Source organism: Dreissena polymorpha, chromosome 13 (genome assembly GCF_020536995.1).
Source record: "Dreissena polymorpha isolate Duluth1 chromosome 13, UMN_Dpol_1.0, whole genome shotgun sequence".
Classification (NCBI taxonomy): domain Eukaryota; kingdom Metazoa; phylum Mollusca; class Bivalvia; order Myida; family Dreissenidae; genus Dreissena; species Dreissena polymorpha.
Window position 1 is genome coordinate 45,891,339 of NC_068367.1, and position 25,113 is coordinate 45,916,451.

The 25,113-nt window shown below is 37.0% G+C and overlaps 1 protein-coding gene and 1 long non-coding RNA gene across 2 annotated transcripts; both read right to left on the reverse strand.

The window, feature by feature from the left end:
- Positions 1–490: 490 nt before the first annotated feature.
- On the reverse strand, positions 491–2,461 carry LOC127854632 (zinc finger MYM-type protein 1-like). The gene has a single exon (XM_052389695.1). It carries the CDS (start codon positions 2,459–2,461, stop codon positions 491–493), a length of 1,971 nt encoding a protein of 656 aa, XP_052245655.1.
- A 9,237-nt stretch (positions 2,462–11,698) lies between these two features.
- Positions 11,699–13,603, reverse strand: LOC127855028 (uncharacterized). Its single transcript, XR_008037326.1, has 2 exons — positions 12,957–13,603; positions 11,699–12,103 (listed from the first exon to the last, which is right to left on the reverse strand). It is a non-coding gene; the product is annotated as an uncharacterized LOC127855028 (long non-coding RNA).
- Positions 13,604–25,113: the final 11,510 nt, after the last annotated feature.

Below are 25,113 nucleotides of genomic sequence, written 5' to 3' on the forward strand. Positions count from 1 at the left end.
AAGAGGTTCGTTTGAGAGGGTTGTCCTCTCCCGTGGTTCCGAAAAAAATTACAATTACAATTAAAATGGTGCGTTTTTGGGGAACTTTCATGTTGATATAAATGTTATTGTTTTCTTTCCAAAAACTCTAATTACAACATAAAATTAAGTAAATGTTTATGTATTTTAATGACGGAGTTTTACAAGTGATATGAAAAATAAAAACATTAACATTACATTCACAACGGATATATTTTATTACTGATGGACATATTTAACACCTGAAAATGGGAGAGTGTTATAAATAACCACATGAAAATACACAACAACCAATACAATATGACATGATTAGTAAATAATGTATCCACATTTCGAGCACTATTAAAATACTGAACCAGGATGAATGAATATTATTAAATTAAGTTAAATAAACAAAAATTACGGATAATTCATTTTTAAGCCACAATTTATCATGCACTGTTCGCGTAATGTTAATGCCAAGTGTCACATTCTATGAAAACTTCCCGAAGATAGTTAACCGTGATTCATTCACACTGACGAACTCATTGGCAACATCTAACAAGTCCATTGCGTCGGTAGCACACCTGTGCACGTGGAGCGTCATGAGGTGGGTGAGTCTCTCCTGTGTCATAGACGTCCGGAGGTACGTCTTCAGGCGTCTCAGGCCGGAGAAGGACCTCTCGCTGGTGGCGTTGGTGGCGGGCATTACCAGGACGTGGCGGAGGACGCGCATCACCTCCGAGAAAAAGAGGCGAGACTCAGGAGACAAGTCGCGGAAGAACGTGACAATGTCCGTGATGGTCTTGACCTTCTTGTCCCGTACGGCGACCTGGTACGTCTCCAGCTGAGTGGTGAGCGCCTGCTCGTTGAAGTCGTCCCTGTAGAAGTCCATCACGCTCCGCAGATGAGTGGCGTAGTCACCACCACAGGCGCAGCACACCAGAAGGTCTTGGAGGGATCTGTAGGTTTTGTAGCCTGGCTGATCGAATCTGTCCTTGATACACGCGATCACCAAATCGAATGCTTCAAAGTAGACCTGGCGGTACCGATCACGTGCTGTGGCTGGATACTCGTGGGCCCCGGTTCCAACGTCATAGCGTTTCGGCATCTTGCGTCGCCTGGGAACCACTGGCTCTCCTACGTCGACGTCATCGAGCTGGCTGTTGACGTCAACCCAAAACTTGTCGAAGGCATCGTCGGAGCGCTTGCTGGTCAATGTTTCCACCGTCATTGAAGCAACTGCCTGACCCTCTGATGCGGACATGTCCTTCTGTTGTAGGGTGCGGCTCAAGTTGTCTGTATGTCGCAGGATGATGTAACCCAGATGGACACCAAAGAAGAGGTCGAAGCTCTCCATCTGGGACCGCACGCCTACTATCCTGGAACGGATCTCCGAGTCTTTGGTCTGCTCGTAGCAGGTGTCCCACAAGGTCTGTAACACAGTGTAGTTGTCTGAGACACTACACAGGCTTGCTGCACGCACTGTCCATCTCGTGGGGCACAGTACACGGAAACCAGGGGTATCGGGGCTCATCTCCTCCTTCAGGGTCTGTAAGGTACTGTCCCTCTTTGGTGAATACTTAATCAGTTTGGAGACTTCATGCACTGTATCCATGGTGTCGCGCAAGAGCTTGCACTGACGTACACAGTCCCCAACGGCCAGATTGAGTGCATGTCCGTAGCAGTGCGTGAACACAGCTCGCTCCTCCTTTGCTAAGATGTTGGTCGCCACACCACGCTTCGCTCCGGTCATGTTGCTGGCCCCGTCATAACACTGCCCTCTGCACTGGCTCAAGGATAGGTTCATTCTTAGAAGAGTGTCTTCTATGACCGACGTCAGTGTAGTGGCGTCAATGGAATTTACTTGGTGAAACCCAACAAAGTCCTCGTGCACATTTAAGTCCTCGTCCACGTGTCTGAAGACTACCACCACTTGTTCTCGGTTGGACTTGTCTGTTGTCTCGTCAGCCATGATTGTGTAGAACTCGTTTGTCTTGATGTCGCTGGCCACTTTACGGAGGATGCGCAGTGCCATGAGCTGGAGTATTTCATTCTGGATATCAGGGGCGACGAACTTGTCCCGCTTCCGTTCCAGCCACGCGAGAATAGAGCTGTCCGTCTCCCCGTGGTGTTGTAGCAGCTGCATGAAGTTCCCCTCATCGTCGTCGTGCCCACGTAGCGCGATGCCCTGGCGTGCGAGGAACCGTATTCTGCGTAGGATTTGCAGCAGCTGCTTCCGGTTGTCGGCCTTCTCCTTAGCGTGCCCCGCTGACAGCATCTCCCCCACGTCACGCGTCGTGGCGGGAAGCGTCACCAGTCGCTCGACCGCCTCCTTGTGGCACTCGCTTTTTTCGTGCTTCCGGAACTTCTCGGTACCCGCTTTCCATTTGGAGAAGCCATCACTGATGAAGCTGCCGTCCACCTTCGTGTTGCCGATCTTGCCCAACTTCTTGGCCGCCATGCAGAGGTGGCAGAACGCAAGGTCCCGGCTCTGAAAAGAATAACATTGTAATAAATTTTGTGTTAAATATTAATGATAATAATAAGAAACATTTTTTTTTACAATACGAGTAGTTTTTGTATGTTGTGCCTTTTTTTCTAAATTTCGTTTGTATTTAGATCAACGTTAGGTTCAGAAAAGATAAGAACGATCGCAAATTAAAATTTAATACTAATATACATACCTCATCGTAGTGGAGCCATGTGAAGGAATCAAACCAACAAGATTGGAATGAACGCTGTTCTGGCTTTTTCTTCCCGAATGTACGCTAAGGAAACGCAAGATTTCGAGGCTGATTAGGAATACTCATTTTGAACATTAAACAATTACATAATTATATGATATTGTTTCTATGATTTCTAATCAAATAATAACTGATGTACTTAGAGAACAAAAATATTTTCAAACTAATGAATGTTTTTCACGCGTATTTGATTGCAGAGACTGTTGACACGATACTAATGGTCATTACTGTCTAATTCCTGGAATGTTCTGCAGTCTGAGATAAACAGTGAAGACATTAGCACTGACAGTGTGTTTATGATTCAAGCAGTTTCGAAGAAGGGTTGTTTTGCCAGGCAAGTTAAATAAACATTATAGTGTCTGAATAATGTTGCCATCAACATTAAGAGGTTCCAACCATCCCATTATTTTACCTAGGGGACACATGGCTTCTGCACTGACGGCGCGTGATTACAAAAATACTGGTTTTGGGGCGGCGATTTTTTTGGGATTTTACATTTATTTATATAACGATGACTAGCCGAAATATTGGGGGGGCGGCCGCCCCCCCTGCCCCCCCATTATCTACGCCCCTGTAATCATGGACTGTTACTTCGGAGACTTTTGATGAAAAGCTCGATGTTATCCTCGTGGCATTTCATACATAATTCAGTTATATCAAAACATATATTTTTACCCATAATTACATTTAAAAACACAAACAAATTAATTATTTATCGATATCGTCTTAAAGATAATTAATGATTGAATTAATTACTGAGACGTATACAAATTAAACAAAGTGAGAATCGCGTATTAGGCGGACGTATTAGACGATTTTACGTTGCTATGCGCACCTGTCGCTTACATCATTTGACATTTTGACAACATGGCGGACATACAGAATTAAATTGTGACTCGGCAAACATGGCAAATAACGTCGTAAACGATCGAATTATCGATGGAGATTATACATTCAGAAGGAATTTCTGTGATAATCAACGATGCATAAACATGTTTTGATAGCAACAACATACTTATTTGTAATCTACTCAGTGGGTGTATCACGATATTTCACGGAAACCAGTGCTTGCATATTGTTTGCGATCAGTTTACTCGCAATATTAAACATCTGCCAAGATTATCGTTAGAAATGGGATAAGATAAGCATGATTTCATCTATATGTTAGTGGATCCGTGTATAATCAGATTCATATGCATATATGCTTTATTATCCCCACGTTTTTCGGAGAAAAAGTGGGGATATTGTGGTGATGTGCGTCCGTCCGTCCGTCCTGGCCACCTGCTACACCTACACTATTAGCACTAGAACCTTGAAACTTACATACATGGTAGCTATGAGCATATGTGCGACGTTGACAGTGACGGAATTTTGATCTGACCTCTGGGTCAAAAGTTATGGGGGGCGGGGCCGGGTCAGAGATTTTCAGTCATTTTTTATGTTATTTTACATTAACTTCTTCATTATCGCACCGATTTACTTTAAATTGATACTGAGCCTCTCTTATGACAATACGGTCAATCTCAACTATGTATGGCCCCATTACCAACCCTGGGGCACCCCGGCCACATAGGCCACGCCCACCAAAAATTGCCTTTTACTATAATTTCTTCCTTTCTACACCGATTCACTTCAAATTGATACTGAACCTCTCTTATGACAATACGGTCAATCTCAGCTATGCATGACCCCTTGACCGACCCTAGGGCACCCCGCCCACATAGGCCACGCCCACCCAAAATTAACTTTTACTAATTTCTACACCGAATCACTTCAAATTGTTACTGAACCTCTCTTATGACAATATGGTCAATCTCAGCTATGCATCATTACCAACCCTGGGGGCGCCCCGCCCACATAGGCCATGCCCACATGGGCCACGCCCACCTAAAATTGCCTTTTACTATAATTTCTTCATTTCTACACCGATTCACTTCAAATTGATACTGAACCTCTCTTATGACAATACAGTTAATCTCAACTATGCATGGCCCCATTACCAACCCTGGGGCGCCCCGCCCACCCAAAATTGCTTTTTACTATAATTTCTTCATTTCTACACCGATTCACTTCAAATTGATACTGAACCTCTTTTATGACAATACAGTCAATCTCAACTATACATGGCCTCATATCCAACCCTGGGTCGTCCTGGCCACTTAGGCCACGCCCACCCAAAATTGCCTTTTACTATAATTTCTTCATTTCTACACCGATTTACTTCAAAGTGATACTGAACATCTCTTATGACAATACGGTCAATCTCAACTATGTATAGCCCCATTACCAACCCTGGGGCGCCCCGCCCATAATAGGCCACACCCACCCAAAATTGTCTTTCTCCCCACGCTTTTTGAAATGCGTGGGGATATTGTGGTTATCTCCGCCGTCCGTCCGTCTGTCCGTCCGTCCTGGCCACTATCTCCTCCTACACTATTAGCACTAGAACCTTGAAACTTACACACATGGCAGCTGTGAGCATAAGAGCGACCCTGCACTTTTTGGAATTTTGATCTTACCCCTCAGGGGTGGCGAAATCTCAAAAAACTATACTGGTCCACGGACAACAATTAATGAAATTTAACTTGTCCGTTGCTGAACTACTGTTGCCGTTAAATTATAAACGCATTTATTGTTATACCTACACATGTACCATTCTAATCAGATAAAATAGTGGCCAGTTTCTTAGAAAACTGATGATGGCAACGGTGTAATCCTCGTGGAAATTGTGCATTTCATGCGTAATATTGTAACAACATTTTTTCATCACGTTAAGCGTTTTAACAAAGACTCGTTGAATTAATTACACACAACTGTAAACGTTTTGTTTTATTCTCAAATGAGCATAAGTAAATGTGTAATCCGACAAACACTTCTGAATTTTAATGACAGCCATTTCCATATGCAACGGAACTATCCGGCAATGCTCGAATTTGTATGAAATAACATGAAAAAAAAATGATGATAGAATTTAGCCAACATTTGGTGTGGGAAGGTATAAAACCCGGAAATGTCCGAAAAACCCTGAATTCGTTTAGGTAAAACCCAGAAAAGGTAAAAATGGTTATAAATGCATTATTATATGTATTATAATGGTACCGTTGGAAAGAAGAGCCTCCAAAGCTTCTAACGATGTAAACATATTGTATGGCAGGGTCGGGGTCGGTCTGTAAATTGCGGTCAAAGTCCGTCTACTTTTAGTGTTTTTTTTTCGCACACAAAAAATGCCTAATGGAAAACCCGGAAAAGGTAAAAGTGATTTAGAGTAAACAGTTTTATTAATTCGATATTAATTATAATGGTACCTTTGTAAAGAGGATCCTGATAAGTGCCTACGAATGATTTTGATATATATCTTATATTGAGGGTAAATAGTATATATGATGGCATTTGTTGTCGTGAGAGCAATAAGGAAAAGACAGCGGGAGGTTTGACTATTTTCCCTCATGATCTTATTTCTGGAGTTAACTTATTATTTTATTAAAAACATGCGACGTTGTTTTTGTTTCATTTCATTGTGCCTTAGAAAGTTACAGTTATGTTGCTCTGGTGAACATACAACCATTGCGTAGCTGAATAGTTTAATCAAATTAAGCGTATTCTCTTTTATTGTAGTTTGATTGAAATTGTCATGCAATTAGCTTAATTAGTGTTTTGCTTTTGAAGTTTTGTTTTTCTTTTGGCAAAGTGTAATGTTTCGGCGCCCTTAAACCGGGTCTAAACCTCAGGCTATGCGTTGCTTTGCATTGGCCATGTTAATGCGGTGACCCCAGTGTGTGTCGTGTTTTTTGTCATGTGTCTAATTAAATTGCAATTGGCCACATGCCTAAAATGACCGGCCTTGTTTTGACGATACAATAATTTCCTGCAGATGCAACTTGATATTAACGTTATTTATAATTGATATTGGACTCGAATCTGTTAGTTCATCCATAATACACAATTATTAAACAGCGTACATTCATCAGCATAATTCGCTAAACGTAATATGAAGCGATGTATCTTATTAGAATTTTCAAAACCCTGTTGTGTGTGTTTCCAAAATAATCGTACAATATGATAGTATGACGATATTTTGTACAATCGTGACAGACGCGTTAACCAATTATATTTGCGTAAATTTCTTGTATTGCCCTCTTTTTGTTATTATTGATGAAAACACGAAGCTTCATATCACGTTCGGTTATCTCTAGCGCCACCTCTGTTTGGAGTTGTATTATTTATTGAGTCAACTATACTTCCAAGATGGTACTTGTAACCGAAAGTAAAAATGAAGATAAGTATGTTTATATGTCTTCGACGATATCACAAGTCCCCTAAATGTAACATGTGGAAAACAGCAATTAAGATTAAAGAAACCTCAGCTAATGTAGTTTACGTCATGCACAACACGTGTAAAACATTGCCCAATTACCGGGGTCTTTGTGCCGATGTCGTTTGAACCGATAACGAACACAACAACCTGTAATGATGGTTTAATGTACAATTTGATGTAAATAAAAGATAATATATCCCTTTTCCGTATATACAAGAGAAATTGAGAAAAATAAGTTTCAGTCTCGTGAAAATGTGACATTTTATGTCGTGGGGACAAAGCAGGATGAAGATCCTTATCGCGCATGCATACCACCGCTTTAGTTTTACATGAAATTGGTGAGGTTATCACAGGGGAGGGGCGGAGGCGGGCACAAATCTTGACCAAAGCGTGACCAAACGATCGTTATATGGGCATTCATAACGTTGAATATAAGTGACACGAGTGTGGTGCTTTATACAAATTTCGGTTTGGGGGCTCATAAAATGTATTTGAAAATCTTAACAAGTATTATCAAAGTACAGAATCCGGATAGTGCCATTAATAATCTCGTCCTCCTTTCATTACGGGCGATAGAACAAGTAATATCAAGAAACATGATGGTTATAATGACGTTTCTATGGTGCTTTTTTTCAATAACAAATATGTGTCACTATGAGTTGTGTATTGGCTGCAGCGAATCTACCGTGTATCTCATTTCTGGAGAAGACCCTATCAGCAGCTAGGCCAGTGTTGACCAATTCACAATGAATTAACTTATAAGGATCTTGTGTATTCATTTTTGATACAGTGTATTCATGGCTCAAATCTCATTATTACTGGTATGACACACCGTAAATTGTACGACTAAACAATGCAAATGAAAATAAATCCAGAAACAGAAACTTAAGTGAAATGGCGAGTTGATACGGATTAAACTGTATATAGTTCAATATAAGTATTTACAAATATACACAATCGATCTTTAAAAAATAACACGTTTTTTAAATTCCGTAGTATTGTTCTGATATTCAAGATGTGTTTAGAAGATCATCATATTTGCCAAACATTTACAGGGATATTTTTATGATAATAACATTATCACTTACAAGCGGGTTTTTAAATTGCCTCGATCAAAATTACATTCTCAACCGTATTCAACATATAAATTATTGTGTTCTTTATTAATTAGGAAACATACATGCATTCCGAAATGAAAACTTTATTTTTAATATACATTCTGTTTTTGACGGTAATGGCCGTTTTACTGCGACAGTGAATTGTTAGCATGAATTAGCTTTACACATAAGTATATATCCTCTGTATGGGGGAATTAGGTAGAGTCCGACAGATTCCTGTACAACTGAGGTTAATAGAGGCAAATATTACAAGGGCCAGAACTTCCTAAATAATAGGCAGTATATAACGTCCGGCATTAACGTACAACTGCAAGTCGCCCTGAAGAATGTCCATGAGTATAAATGAAAATCCATTGAAACAAGGGCTGTTTGTAAAACATGCATGCCCCCCATATGGGCTGTCCATTGTAGTGGCAGCCATTGTGTGAGTACGATTTTTGTCACTGTGACCTTGACCTTTGACCTAGTGACCTGAAAATCAATAGGGGTCATCTGCGAGTCACGATCAATGTACCTATGAAGTGTCATGATCCTAGGCAAAAGCGTTCGTGAGTTATCATCCGAAAATCATTTTACTATTTCGGGTCACCGTGACCTTGACCTTTGACCTTGTGACCTCAAAATCAATAGGGGTCATCTGCGAGTCATGATCAATCTACCTATGAAGTTTCATGATCCTAGGCGTATGCGTTCTTGAGTTATCATCCGAAAATCATTTTACTATTTCAGGTCACCGTGACCTTGACCTTTGACCTAGTGACCTCAAAAACAATAGGGGTCATCTGCAAGTCATGATCAATCTACCCATGAAGTTTCATGATCCTAAGCGTATGCGTTCTTGAGTTATCATCCGGAAACCATTTTACTATTTCGGGTCACCGTGACCTTGACCTTTGACCTAGTGACCTCAAAATTGATAGGGGTCATCTGCGAGTCATGATCAATCTACCCATGAAGTTTCATGATCCTAGGCGTATGCGTTCTTGAGTTATCATCCGGAAACCATTTTACTATTTCGGGTCACCGTGACCTTGACATTTGACCTAGTGATCTCAAAATTGATAGGGGTCATCTGCGAGTCATTATCAATCTACCCATAAAGTTTCATGATCCTAGGCGTATGTGTTCTTGAGTTATCATCCGGAAACCATTTTACTATTTCGGGTCACCGTGACCTTGACCTTTGACCTAGTGACCTCAAAATAAATAGGGGTCATCTGCGAGTCATGATCAATCTACCCATGAAGTTTCATGATCCTAAGCGTATGCGTTCTTGAGTTATCATCCGGAAACCATTTTACTATTTCGGGTCACCGTGACCTTTGACATAGTGACCTCAAAATCAATAGGGGTCATCTGCGAGTCATGATCAATGTACCTATGAAGTTTCATGATCCTAGCCCCAAGCGTTCTTGAGTTATCATACGACAACCATCTGGTGGACGGACCGACCGACCGACCGACATGAGCAAAGCAATATACCCCCTCTTCTTCGAAGGGGGGCATAATAATAAGAGGAGATGCGTTCACAAGAAATTATTCTTATACTAAGTATATTGAAAAAATAATCCAAGGGTCATTATTTCATTTTAACGGTAAGCGATATTTAAATTTCCGAATAAAAGACGGGAGAGCTTATGTCCGCTCCTATGAAATTGACGGGAGGGTTTTTATCCGGATGCCTTATATCCCTATTATAATATAAACGTTGTTTGCCTGTCAAGTACCATCCCAGATAGTAAACTCTTTAAACCGTCGACTGTGCGTCAATACATCATCGTGTTATTAACCAGAAAATTTGATACGCAGTCTGCAGCAACACCGGCTAGAACCGGTCATCGAAACAAAGGAAACTTGCTGGTGCATTGTGTATTGGCAGTGACGTCACCATCTATGTTTAGAACGCTTGCTGGTGTGAAAACAAAAGGTGTTATCGAACATTATGTCAATACCACGGGCCTGGCAAAATCATTTAACAAAAAACTATTTCTTCACAAAAACACATGAAATCTTGTTTCAACAGGAATTTGAGAGCATTTCTGTTTCATTATCATAATATTTTGGGAAAGGTAAAGTTTTATTAAGAAACCAACAATTTCGGAAATAAAAAGTATACCATTCACTCGTTGTAATATATTTCGGATATGTTAAAAATTCGGACATTTAAAGATACGGACATTTATATGTTGGTTTGTTGTTGGTTGTTTGTAAAACTATGTGTTATCATATTTCAGGCAACTAGAATGGATGGTGGCAATTATCTGGGCCTTTCTGTCAAGAAATATGCGTGAAAAAACATTCATTTATTTGAGCCTAGATATTATCCACCACTTACAGAAAATGTTTTAACAACAGAAGCTGTCAAAGCTGATGTATATCATATCCAAATGACCAAATATAACTGTTTAACAATATGAAGTGAGAGGTTTTGAAAATAAAGCATCTTTAGTCTTGATCAACTGTTATGTTTTGCAAAGATTGAAATATGTGCTCAAGAATGAATATCTTAAATATAATGAAAATGTGCTTATTTTGTAAACAATGTGAACTGAACATGTGCTTATGATGTATGTATAAACTGATATTCTGTTATGTAGAATAAAAGTATAATTATTACATTGATGTATGTATATCTAGATGTATGCATATCTATAAATGTTTTTTGTTATAAACTGATATTCTGTTATGTACAATATTTTAAAAGGATGATTATAGTAATAAATATATTTAAGCTTCATATTGTAGTTATTTGTGTTCTTACACCCCTAGACTTTCACGAAGCGGTCCCAAATGCTTGGCTAAAACTTTGGCTACAGTTTCTAAAATTTGGCTACAAAAAAATCCAATTGGCTAAAATGTTGGCTAAAGAAATTTTTGAGCCAGGGGAAGCCCTTTATATGCATTTAAAGTGATAATGTCGAAATAAAAGCGTGTTGCACGAAAATCGACTTTAAATACTCAAAACTAAATTTTAGTGTCGGCAAGAAAAGAAAACGTAGGGTCGGGTTACCGGAAACAATTTTACGCTTTAAAACTGTATCTTTAAAACAGAAAATGTCATAATTTGGTAGGGAAATCAAACAACTTATACCAACCTACAGCGCACATCTGATATTGAAAAAATACTTTTGCATATTTTAGGAACGTCATAACTTTTCCTTCACAACGATATTATTTTAATTCAAGTCGGTAGAAAATATTGCTTTTATAATTACTTTTATCTTTTCCGAATTTTACGCAAAACATAATTAGGCATTAGAAATCATAAAACTTTACCAACTTTGGACGCTAACAAGAGTGCTAATTTGATATTGTAAAACATTATTGTTGCATGTTTTACAAACCTTAGAGGGCCTCTCTACTAGGACACCATTATAATTAATATGGAAAAAATAATATAGCTTTTATAATCACTTAAACATAGGTTTTCCTTAAATGTCGGTATCTCTGTTTTTGTATTATATATTGTGAAATGCGCATTTTTCAGCTGATTCGTTTGATATAATTATCATGACGCTATGTTAAAAAATTAAAATTTTATTAAGAAAACATGTACATCACATGCGCAATTTTCTGGATGGACGGACTTTTTGACGTTACGTCAAAGCATATTCTGATAATAACATAAATATAATATTGACACATCATTTAAATGTCATTAACTTATACACAAATAAATACATTACTACAGTTGAAATAACATGTGTTTTTTCTTTTAAATTTTACTTAAAATATTCCGAATGGACATATTACATGTATTTCCATAATAACAGTTTGTGCACGACTAAATAAGCTTTACGGACAAACAAAATTACCGAATATCGGAAGAGCTGTTGATGTTTGGTTCATCTTCACCTTTGCCATCGACGTTATATTGACCAACGAGTTTGTACACATTCTTTTTCGAGGTTGTATAGAAGAAGTGCCTGAAAGTTTTAACAATAGTTTGGGTTGGAATCTCAATGCATCGGAGGTCAATTTACGGCATAATATGAAATAAACACGACTTATAAGCCTGTTATCCGCGATTGACTATATGAAAATAGAATGATAACATTTTTAATGATTTAATTTCTAATGAATTACCTGTAAACATATATTTATATTTTCTCATTTTAATAACATGTCACATAAAATGCATTGACAAATACATTATGTCTGAATTTCATTTCAGAAGTTTCTTATACGTGCAGATTATGTTCATCTGTTCTGTTTAAAGATCTTAAAACTATACTTTTTATACATTGTACACGGCTGAACGCACACAGGACAGGGCACAGAATCACACGAAGACAGTAAATAGACACGAACTATTAAAGGGACGCACACATTTAAAATAATTGAAGGATATTGTTTGACAACATAGAAGTTACCAATTCTATACTAATAACAACTAGTCGTTCTAGCCGAATATCGACTTGCCGTGCTTGCTTTGAATTTCGTTGCTTGTCGTGTTAACCAAAGCGTTGATGTACATTAGAAATGTCATTAAGTGGTGTTTTCAGGTACTTTTTTCGGACAAAACACATTTTTTATGGAATTAATCACGTCCGCACATATTGGTACACTGCAAAAAGGAATATAAAACAGATATTTTGGACGATTTCAAATGTGCTTGTGCTTGCGTGCATTGTAACGTAAAAACTAGGAATTTGCCTCGAATGATAGACTAAACTACTCATCTGGTGACAAATATTTTTATAACCGGGAATAGTGCTAAATTTTTCCCTTAGCCTGCGCTTTATTTCGTCAAAAAAGAGTAAATAATAAGATACTTACGTGGATTTGAAATTTCTAAGCGAGGCCAATGTTGACAAATTTCTACTTAGCGTGCTAGCCAAAATGACGTCACAAACCACGTGGTATGGCCACAGCTCTGGATGGGGATAATTTAAAGGAACACTTGAAACCATTTAATGGTCCTCTATCATTTGAAAAACTATCACTGGAATTGCTTTAATACTCATGAAATCGTGGATTCTACCGTTCTCCTTCTTGTGTTGTCTAATTACTTAAAGGGGCCTTTTCACGTTTTGGTAAATTGTCCAAATAAAAAAAATGTTTTAGATTCCCATATTACAATTATAAAGCGTAGCAACGCGAAACGATTTAATAATTTGGAGAGTTCTGATGTTGTCGTTACATTTTGTGATACTACGAGGATTGCTAATATAAAATACATCATGCATTCGATGATCAAGGATGGCTGAGTGGTCTAAGCGTTATATTTGTACTCCAGGGGTCAGCGGTTCGAGCCCATTTGCCTGTTACTTTTTTTCTTTCTTTAATTTTATTTTATTTTTTTTTTTTTGCACTGGAGCTTTTTCGATCAAATTTTTAAATTTATCAATATAAAGCATTAATGAAAAACTTCAAAACATTTCAAAACTGTGAAAGGCCCCTTTAAAGTTGCATTTGATTTTGTAGTTGATCGGCTAAGATTGTTGAGGATATTCCTCCAGATTTTACAGCTAACATATTGGCTGACCTCAAAAACTATCACTCTCACCGTTTTTTGTCATCCACGAGTGATATTTGAAACAACACATCGACACAATTCATCAGTTGTTCTTAACAATCAATAAAACAATTCAATGACAAAAACTAGGCAATATTACGAGGATATTTTGGCAAGATACAATGCGTTGAATATTTTTGGCAAAACTAAATCACTGATAAGAACAAATACGTTTTCTTATTCTGCGCCGCACTCCGCTCGCCGGCGACTATATCGAAGTAAAGATAAAAAATGTTTGTATTTCTCTCGCATTTGTTTCGTCAAACAATTGATCGATTTGAAAACTATGTTGTGTTAACATCGGTGTTCCGAAACAGGTAAAGAGGCATTTTAATGAAATATTAATAAGTCGATTATCAAAGGAGTCAGGAAGATGGCTTTATGTGAAACCAATCTTCACAACATTAATAATTTGCTGTGCATGACACTTAAAAAATGTGTAGTCCATTATAGACGCTCGTTCTGTTGCCAAATGAACCGCGATGGGAACTCTAACTTCAATCTTTAAAGCTGATCACTTGAAAGGCAGCTTTTTACGGTGGCATAGAGGTGACATTCACTTCTCTTTTCTAAATTGCTCTCCTCTTTTTTTATCTCGTGGCCACGAGTTAGCTATGTCGTGGCCACGAGATAGAAAAAAAGAGGAGTGCAAAACTAAATAAAAGCGGAGTGCAATTAAAAAAAGAGCGGTGCAGTAAATAAAGACAGAGTGCATTCAACAAAAGAGGAGAGAATTTTCGCTATCTCGATATCCCGAGTTAGTTAGCCAATCAAATTTTGCGTAACATGTGTAAATATTCTGTACGCATTTATAGAGCTGGTCAAAGCAGGCAAGGCTTTAACATAACATACTACTATAAGTAGTACATTTATTACTACTACTACTACTACTTCTGCTTTTGTTGTTGTTGCTGCTGTTATTACTACTTCTACTACTACTACTACTACAACTACTACTACTACTACTAATACTACGACTACTACTACTACTACTTTTACTACTACTACTACAACTACTACGACTACCACTTTGACGACGACGGACGACCGACCGATGGACGACGACCGAGGGACGACTGATGGACGACCAACGGATGACCGATGTTTGGACGAGGGACGACCGAAGGACGACGCCGGATGGACGACCGACGGACGACCGGAGGGCGGATATGGACGACCGACGGACGACGCCGAATGGACAACCGACTAACCACAACCGGAGGACGGACGACCGACGGACGCCGCCGGATGGACGACCGACGGACCACGACCGGAGGACGGACAATGGACGACCGAAGGACGACCTAGCAACAGCAGCAGTAGCAGTAGTAGGAGGAGGAGGAGGAGGAGCAGTAACAGCAGTAGCGATAGTAGTAATAGTAGAAGTAGTAGTGGAAAATTCTCTCCTCTTTTGTTTAATGCACTCTGCCTTTATTTACTGCACCGCTCTTTTTTTAGTTACACTCCGCTTTTATTTAGTTTTGCACTCCTCTTTTTTTCTATCTCGTGGCCATGACATAGCTAACTCGTAGACACGAGATAGAAAAAAGAGAAGAGCAATTTAAAAAAGAGAAGTGAATGTAACCTCTATGCCACCCTAGCTTTTTGTTTATGTATTCTCTTTTATTCTCATATTTTATTTAGACTGAAATCTTCACGGTGTAAAGTGCATCTTCCCTACAAAGTTCATGTACCTCGATACCATAATTCAATAAAACGTATGAAAAAATATTATAACCGTTCTTGTCGTTACATTATGCATCAAGACTAACTGTCCAGCGCCGTTTGAAACCTTTGTTTACATACATTTCAACTAATGATCATTGTCAACTGGGTCATACGAGTTGTGTATCGTGTTATTTCTTAAAAGTTGACCCAGCATTTGAAAAATATTGCAAGACATATACATTTCCAGAAAGAAAATTCATTTCTGCGTTGAATAAGACCGAGATCGTGAAAATCGCTGCACAATTGATGAAGATATGGCTGTTCAAAGCGATGCACCCCGTTTTGGGGTGATTTTTAGTTGCATACCATGTTATATATATATATATATATATATATATATATATATATATATATATATATATATATATTTGATAGTGGTTTTTTTTCAGAAAAGATTATTTTTCGTTATAATATGATAATTTATCATTCAAAATGATGTTTTCACTAATTAATATCATAGCAACACGCTAACCACCTGTGGCATAGTGGTGATCTTTTGTGTAAATTAGTGTAAACAAGAAATATCTTTAAAAAAGATATACGGCGTTGATTGTGGTTGCAGTTAATGAAAGGTAAAGACTTCAATGAATGAGATCAAAGATAGCGAATGTCTTTTTCTGTGCAGTTCTTAGCTGCAGCAAACGCAGTACGGGATGATACGCGGAGTTTTCGCGGCTTATTTTACATTATTACATATTGCTGGTCATAAACGCATAGATACAAAACAGAAAACCAAAAGAAGAATGGAAGTGAAATTAAAACATATGAGTCAACCGGCCACACGCGAAGTATCCGTACATATTTTAAATATTTATACGCGCGTTCTTCGAACAACCCTGTTTTAGTGGTTTGTCTGGCGTTGCTATTTGATTCGATTATTAACAGTATCGAGAATCATTGCGCTCATGCTTAATTCATTAGTCAATATGATGGCATAATTCTTGTTAAATTAATTAAAAATAATATTTATCATGGTATTGTTGTAAAACACATTAAGAATCTATTATTGACATACCATATGATATCGCTGGATATCTTCATTTAACATCTGTCTGGTCTAACGAAAATTCCAGTTCACCTAGTTCACGCTATAGCGTCTTTATTATGTAACGATTACTTTCCTGGCCGCGAACTCCGATCAGAACATAGGGTAGAGACGCAGCGATGACCTGTACGTAAACTCTGACATTCACTCACAGTGGCCGCAAATTGACCCGATATACCTCGCGAACTGAAATGCAATGCATTAAAGTGAGTCTTCGCTTCCACTGCTCTCTTTACTTTAACATGTTAACATGTTGACAGGAATATGGAAGTTAGTACTAAATATGAAAACATAGCCTTTAAGTGCAAACGTTCTCGCGCTGAAAATCTTCTGAATATAAAAGGTGGACGCACAAACTGTATTGATGTCGAGATTGAGTGTAAAACTGTTCTATCTATTAAGCCTTTTCATTAGATATAAAATTGTTTCATGCTGAACACGCAGTAAAACAGTGTTACAAAGACGCGGACATGTTTCCAATGTTCTGGTCGTATTTTCAAATCAGCCAATGCAGTCAATGAAGTGTATTCATCCGTACTTGGCCGCGGGAAGTTTTATTTGAATTCTATTGGACGCTAACAAAGGTCAGGCTAAGGTGAAAAGCTGGCTTAATACAGCTTACGCCGAAAAAAGTAAAATACACGAAACTTTCTGGTTTTGTATTAAAACAAATGATGCTTTGTATAAAAACAAAACATAATCAAAATATATTTATTTTGTGGTTTTTCTAATTTGCTTATTTTAATAGTGGAGAATCAATGCAGTACGATTTTTGACGACCTATCGCGCAAGCAAGTTTATTGGAAGGCGTAGTGGTATGAAAACGTACAAAGTATTTGTTTATTAATAGACATATAATAACGATCGCTATAAACAACTTCACCAAATAGCATTACATAAGTGAATGTCAGCCGGAATAGCTCAGTTGTGAGGGCATTAGACTTAAGTTGTTTACGCAACAGTCATCTTAAGGCCCCGGGTTCCGGCACGAACGGAACAGTTCGGCGGCTGACAATTTGTTCAGTCAGGTTAATAAAAAATAATAAAGCTTTATTTTATGTGGACATTTTAAAATCCATTTTACTACAATTGGACATTTTTATTAAAATTAATGGATGCAACGTGGTGACGACGTTAATTAAAATTTCTTACATCACTTAAATATCTTATAAAAAATACACGTGTGTTTATATTAACAAATTAATGCAAACAACACCTCTATTATCCATGTATTTTTATGGTTGTCTATCATAGGCCCTAAGTACTATCCCTACCAAATATAGAGCGCGATGCGCGACACGTATTATTGATTGTAACAATGAGTTGCGATAAAGGAAGCAGCCGCTTATCAAGGAGGAGCTGTGTCCCAGCAACCCGTTTCCCTAGAGTCAAGCACTCCTCGGAGTTTGTTTTTATAAGAACCACATATAGAGCGCGAAGCGCGACACGTATTACTATCCAAGTGGTATGGGCCCTTTAGCATTATCCGACCATTACGTCCATAGTTATCTTCCTTAGTTTTTTAGAAATTTTGAAATCCTTGTTCGATGTCCAAAATTTTCATCCGATTGTTCCCAAACTTGCACAGGTTTTTTCATCAATGAGGACCCAACCCAAACTCTATATGAGCAATATCGGACCATAAGTCCAGAATTATGTCTCTTTGAATTTAAAAATAAAAGTGAAAAACTGCTTGGTTAGGTAATTATGTCAACATTTGTCATCAGATTCTTTCCAAACTTACAGTGTATTCACATTAATGAGCATTTTTACCTCATTTAAAATGAGAAACATCGGGGCAATAAGTCCAGAATTTTTTCTATTAAATTTGACAAAATAAACAAGTTCCACTTGTTTAAAAGATTTCACAACTTTCGTCTGAATCTTTCCAAAATTGTTCAGTGTTTTATATCAGTATTACTCGAACCCTATTGAAAATGATGAATATCGAAGCAAAACATCTATTATGATCTTTGACTGAATTTCAAAGTATTGTGGATTTGCAGCTTCTTTATGCAATTTTCAGTTTTCATTCTTTTTTTTTTTCAAACGTTTACAGTGTTTTCATATCAATGAGTACTCAACCCCTATCGTAAATGAGCAACGTAAGAATAAGTTCAGAATCATCTCCCATTGAAGTTGAGAAAAATATGAAATAACGCTTTCAAGATGAAGCAGATTTTTTAAAACCTACACAGTTCTGTACCATTAATGAAAACTGCACACGGATGCCAGTAAAAAAAGGAAACCAATCTAAATAAAATGAACTATGAAATATTTGGGGGTTACAACACAAAATCATAGATAATGGTTATTTGGGGGTTATAACACAACATCATAAATACTGGTTATTTGGACGTTATAACACAAAATCATAGATAATGGTTATACCAGTATCTTTTTCTATTTTGTTTAAAATAATCGGCCTATATATTAATATTTACAGTAGAAAAAAATCATTTCATGTAACTTCATTGAGTGCCTTTTACACTGAAATTCCCGACGCCCTTTGATGCTTTGCATCAATACTTATCTTTTACATGACTGCAAAAAACCGCAGTGTAAGAGAGTGCAGGCCGAATTACATGGGAATTAAGTGACGTTAATCAGAACTGACTTCCGAAATTGCGTCGTTTTAGTTATTTTAGCCAAGGAGTAGTGTATGTTCACCTGTTAAACCAATTTTTATTTATGTTTATTTTCAATGAGTACGCCCTTACCATTCTATACATAGATGGTGACGTCACTACGTTATTGTCAGTAAGACCGGTGTGTACACAATGCGCCCTTTCGGCTCAACGGTGTTTGTGCTTCCAATGTTGTCGTTTTTGTTTCAAAATCGTAGACGTCGCAATAAACACATTATTGAAGGAAAACCATCCACACATTTGTTGTGTAATTACGTGACCCTCGAGAGTTTGGATGTGCGAATTTTTGTTTTGTAATAACAAACTTTGAGAAAGCCTATTTAGGCGAATTATATAGGAAAGAGTAAAACTTGTTCCGATCGAATATCATTTTCTCTTCTGATAAACAGCATATGCACATGTTTAAATTAAAGGGGCCATTTTACATTTTGGTTAATTGAAAATATTTATAAAAAAATGTTTTAGATTCGCAAATTTTCCTTTGTATTTATGATATTTGTGAGGAAACAGTAATACTGAACATTGACCATGCTCTAAAATTAAACATTGCCTGTATATGCATCTGTTGACGATTTAAAAACCTGAAAATTATAAAGCGTTGCAACGCGAAACGATTGAATTATTTTGAGAGTTCTGTTGTCGTTTTTGGATACTACGAGGATTGCTTATATAAAGTATAAAATACATCATTTATTGTATGAGCATGAATATCCGAGTGGAATAAGCGATAGACTTTCACCCCAGGAGTCAGTGGTTCGATCCCATTTTAGGGTTACTTTATTTCTTTAATTGTACTCTTGTTTTATACTGGAGCTTTTTGGATCCAATGGTTACATTTATCAATATAAAGCATTTAATGAAAAACTTCAATACATGCCAAAAGCTGTGAAAAAGCCCCTTTTAAATGTAACACAAATCACGATTATTTTATTTTTCGACGAAAAGCGTTGTTATCTAAATTAATTCATTTAAAGTGAAATTATAATGGTTCAACCCCTTTTTTGGAACTGACTTATTTAAGCATTTGTTGGGACCAAACGACAAATACAGCTTATACCTATGTTCGAAGGTTTTACACAAAATATCTGTCGTGAATAAATAACGCATCGATGCGAATGTTTTTAAAAAACGTTTACTCATAAGCGGTAAAGAGTTTACAGTTAACATTCTTTTGCACTTTTCTCAATATGTAATATACTAGTACTAGTATAAGGAATTGTTAAGTTTTGAGGCATTTGCTCAAAGGTGACATAAACATTCCTGACAACATTAAACAATGAAAATAAGCTAGACCAGTTCTGCAACACTATGAAAGGAACTTAAAGTTTTCAAAATAGAATCAGACATTCTTGGATATTGTTGCGTTTAACGCTTTATCGCAGTATATGGAATATTTATCCGAGCTTACTCTGCTATCAGGGTTGATGGAGGTCTATCTGACTTAGGAGGGTTAGGACCCAGTTAAACAAGAGAGCTATCATGGCACAGACGTGCTCACTTGATTTCAGGACACACAAATTGTCGAAGACTGGACCGGGTGACCCCACTTGTCCCAGATTCATATCATTGATATTGTCATGAGGAACGTTCTGATTATGTTTCATCAGGATTCAATAATACATGTGGCTTCTAGTATGTCGGTTCTCTAAGATTTTACAGGTGACCTAAAGTCTGGACACACGTGACCCAGATTCGAACTCGGCGTAGATATTGTCAAAATTCTCATTAACTCTCATCAAGATTGAGTAACATTTTTCACCAAATATTGACTTCGGTTGGTCAGATTGTTTCTCATTTACATTATTTAGTACAAGATCACGTGCCGGTCACATGTGTTTTAACCATGGTATGTGGTCTAAAAGGCATTACCGTATATTGACACTAGACACGCTTACTTAACACTTTAACGGCCACTTAAGGTAACAGCTTGTTAACTTTAGAATTATATACAATTAATTTTGAAAGAAATGTTTTAATCAAACATTTCAATTTGTTTAGCAAACACATTTGTTTACAATTAAAACACATATTAAACTGTTATCAATTAAGTTCATAAATTAATTGAAAAATGAATGGCTGTTAGCTTACATGACCGTTAAATTTTTTGACAACAAGGCCCTTTACTGCAGGTCTGAGCAACATAAATGCATTCAATTCTGAGCAGTGAAGTTTTGAGAAATTTTAACGAATTAAACACGGCGACTAGTTGGGCAGACAGACAAAAGGGTGATTACAAAAACAGCCACATTTTGTTTTCGGGAACATAAAAATGTATTATACCTTTTTAGTACAATGCACTGCCTTCATGACAGGAAAGCTTATATTCCTAACGCTTGCGAAGATGAGAAGGGTCACGTAATTACACAACAAATGAGTGGATGGTTTACCTTCAATAATGTGTTTATTGCGACGTCTACGATTTTGAAACAAAAACGACAACATTGAAGCAAAGTGAACCAGTGGCAGTTTCATTTGATGTCTAAATTACAACAACCAAATGTTTCAAAAGCAAACAAGCATACTATCAAAACCTACGTTAAATCGTTATCAAGATATAATGTGGAAAATAACTTTAAAGTTTATGTTACAAGATCACGTGACCTTGACCTCTTACCGACTGAACTATCAAGGACTACTGTCGATCAAAGCGGTATCTACATATCATAAGGAAAGACGATGGCATAGTGAAAACATCTTTCAGGCTACAAGTCTCTTAGACCTTGACATTTAACCCGTGCACCTTAAATGTGTTTTTAATGTATTCCTTTTCTTCAAAATAGTCGGCAAACTTATGTGTTTGATCGTGAGTAAAGGCGGTTTATATCATGAACATATCGTGCAAAAATTCAATGTTAGAAGGCGCTGATTTTAAAGAAATTCCCTTTGGGGAAGGGGTCTTTCTCTTAGGGAAAGGGGTCTTTATAAGGCCATTGCTAAAGAAGGAAAATGGCCCGATATCGCTGTCATTTTACGCGACCTAGAAAAAAACAAAAGCATTCATTGTTTTGGAGGCATAACCTTCGCTTTCACCACGGGTTCTAATCCCGCGAGAGGCAAAATGTTTGTTTTTTCTTGCTATGAAAATTCCTTAATTCAAAGTTTGAATCGTAAATCAGCCGCTTGATTTTTTTAACATTTATTTTAAAACGACTTATTATAATTTAATGCCCATTATATATACCAGACTATTTATCACCATGTTTAATAAGCATTTATTTACAACCCTATTACACGTCTTATGTATTTTGTTTGGCAAGGTACTAATGACTTTGCCATTACAATTGAGTTGACTATGAACACAGCCTGGTATTTTTTCTGGTTTTCCGTCAGAAGATAACATGCTTATATTTTCTTGATTCCGCTAGTTACATCCGATTGAATACCATGCACGGAGTCTTGCATTATGGATATTTATGTTGATTAGAGTAAATTTGTAAATAAATAGAGCATCACAAGGAAAAACATATTGAGGGTAAGCAAACTTGCAATGTCTTAAAATCGTCACTTATTTTGTTTTTGTTTTTATAATATTTGATTTTGAATGCATATTTCGATAAAAATATGAAATATGTGCAGAAAGAAGAGAACATACAAAGGCCGTATAACAGCTTGAATACCTTTAATGTCTTGCAGAACAGAGTTGTTTTTTTTTCAAGACAATATCATCTTAACTTTCAGCCGCAAAACAAATTGTCGTATTTTATATGTCGCATGTAGATCTACACAAAATACCGATTAACATTTAACTTGAACTTCGCGTTTTCTATATGCATTTATATAAATTAATAATAGAAAATTTATATGTCTCTACTGAAATACCATTTGTACCTTGACAGAGGCAAAGCATTCAACCAACAATTCGTGGAAGTGAACATTACATTGTTTGTTTACTGACATGAATCACTAACTCTTGCTACAGTCAATATGTGCCAATTCAACATGGTTTTTGTTAGGCGCTAGCAAGATTTGTTTTCAGCGAAGAATGCCAGAATAGAATCCATGACCGAGTCTTTAATATCATGCATAACATTAATTAGCAAAAAGAAAGGGGTTCAGCATAAGGTGACGCCGTTTCAACTCACGTTTATAACACGTAACGACGGCAAAGGAACAACCTATTTTTTGTAGTTTTTCGGACGATCTACTTGCCTGAAAAGCCGTAGTCCAGTATGACATAAACAAAATATATATAAATTATATTCTTCAACCAGTAACTGTACAACTGCCTTACTTTAATTTTACGTGGAATTGAATACATCCTGAGCACCCCTTCACATTTTAGCCCAGCGTTCTAATTGAACTACACGGGCCAAGCACTGAATGACATTGCTCTATAGAACAACAGTATTTTCTTTGCTCACAAAAAAGTTCTTACCGCCAGAAACAACTCCGCCGCCGCTAGCCGATGCACTGACAGACATCGTGGCGGCCAATGAATTTGCAGCAATACCTGTGGCAGTAAACCCTGCCGCAGATAGAACTAATGGGGCTGCTACGTTGGCAGCCGCCCCGACAGCTACAGAAAGTAAAATATACCGCTCTCTTTAGAAATTTTTTCCACCACGGTTGCTCATCCATTTGAACCGACGTAACCTTAAAACACAACGAAGGTTATATGAAATTTGTGTATAAATAAGTAGATGTTCGAGCCATTTTTGAAATCGAAAAAATAGACAACAGGAAGTGACATCAACGACATAAACGTAACGGCGTGTGGCGGAATATTTATATAAGTATATATTATTATATGGAGAAAGTGTGCCTTTAGTGGTTATTGCCACACTTGGTGAGTTATTTGCACGAGCGCTTTAGCCCGAGTGCAAAAAAATAAACAAGTGTGCCAATAACCACTTAAGGCACACTTGCTCCATATAATGACCTATTTATTGCATATGTTCATCATAAGTATACATATGTCGTGTATATCGAAATTAATTATTAATATCGAAATAAAAACATAATTTAATATAGCATACTAGTAAACGACACGCGTACTTCAATGACAACTTTAAATCAATATTTATATAAATTATAACAATGAAACGAGTTGCACTTACATTTCTAATTATTCCATCTCTTTATCGAAACTTATTTTAAACCACACTTTATTGTATTCTTATCGAAGTTAACAATTATGCACGATAAACAAATACGTTTTTGCATTTATTCGAAGATTTGAGCAAATATTTTACTGTTAAAAAAAACATGTTCAACATGTCCTTAAAATCCAGATAGTTTAACTTAAACTTCTGTAGTGTGATTCGTCAGAGAAATTACGTCATACATCATACGTCATAAATTGCGCAGTTGCATGAAACCCGTTTATACGCTATTTTATTTTAACGCTCCGGTCGCCAATTACGTAACGTCAATGCGTGCCGACAATCCGTCGTTGCTGCGAGATAACCGGAAGTTTGAAAATAACCGATTTTGGCACAGTGTGTCAATAACCGGTTATTTCCACAATGGCTCAATACCGAGATTTTCACGAGTTATTCGCGAAACAAACGGCAAATTTTGTTACTAAATATAGTAACATATGCAATAACTCATATTATTCTATATCCAATAAATTCATCCAATCGGCATTCTTCATATGTATCACGTGACCGTCCAATATATTCCGGTATTGGATCCAAAAAGTCTGTATTTTTTCCATATTGGACAGTTGAGTACAAGTGCACTAAGCAATTGTTTTATAACGATAAAAGCCGTTACCGAGAAAAAGTATCCGAATGATATTTTGCTTGTATGTCTCTTTTTAATACTTTACTATTGAAAATATGAGAGGAAATAAAAAAACGAATCGATAATGTGATATTTAATTTATTTTTATTGTTAGAAATTTAAAAAAAAATGCAAAAGCAAGTGATATTGTTATTGCTAGAAATTGAAAACAAATATGCAACAGCAAAACAAAAAATCAATTTTATTAACCTCAATGACAACTTTAATCCAATGCTAGCCTAATAACAACTAAGTTACAATGATATGCAT

What these genes read in the sequence shown, in the direction of transcription:
- LOC127854632 (XM_052389695.1), bottom strand. Translation starts at nt 2,461, where the DNA reads ATGGCGGCCAAGAAGTTGGGCAAGATCGGCAACACGAAGGTGGACGGC.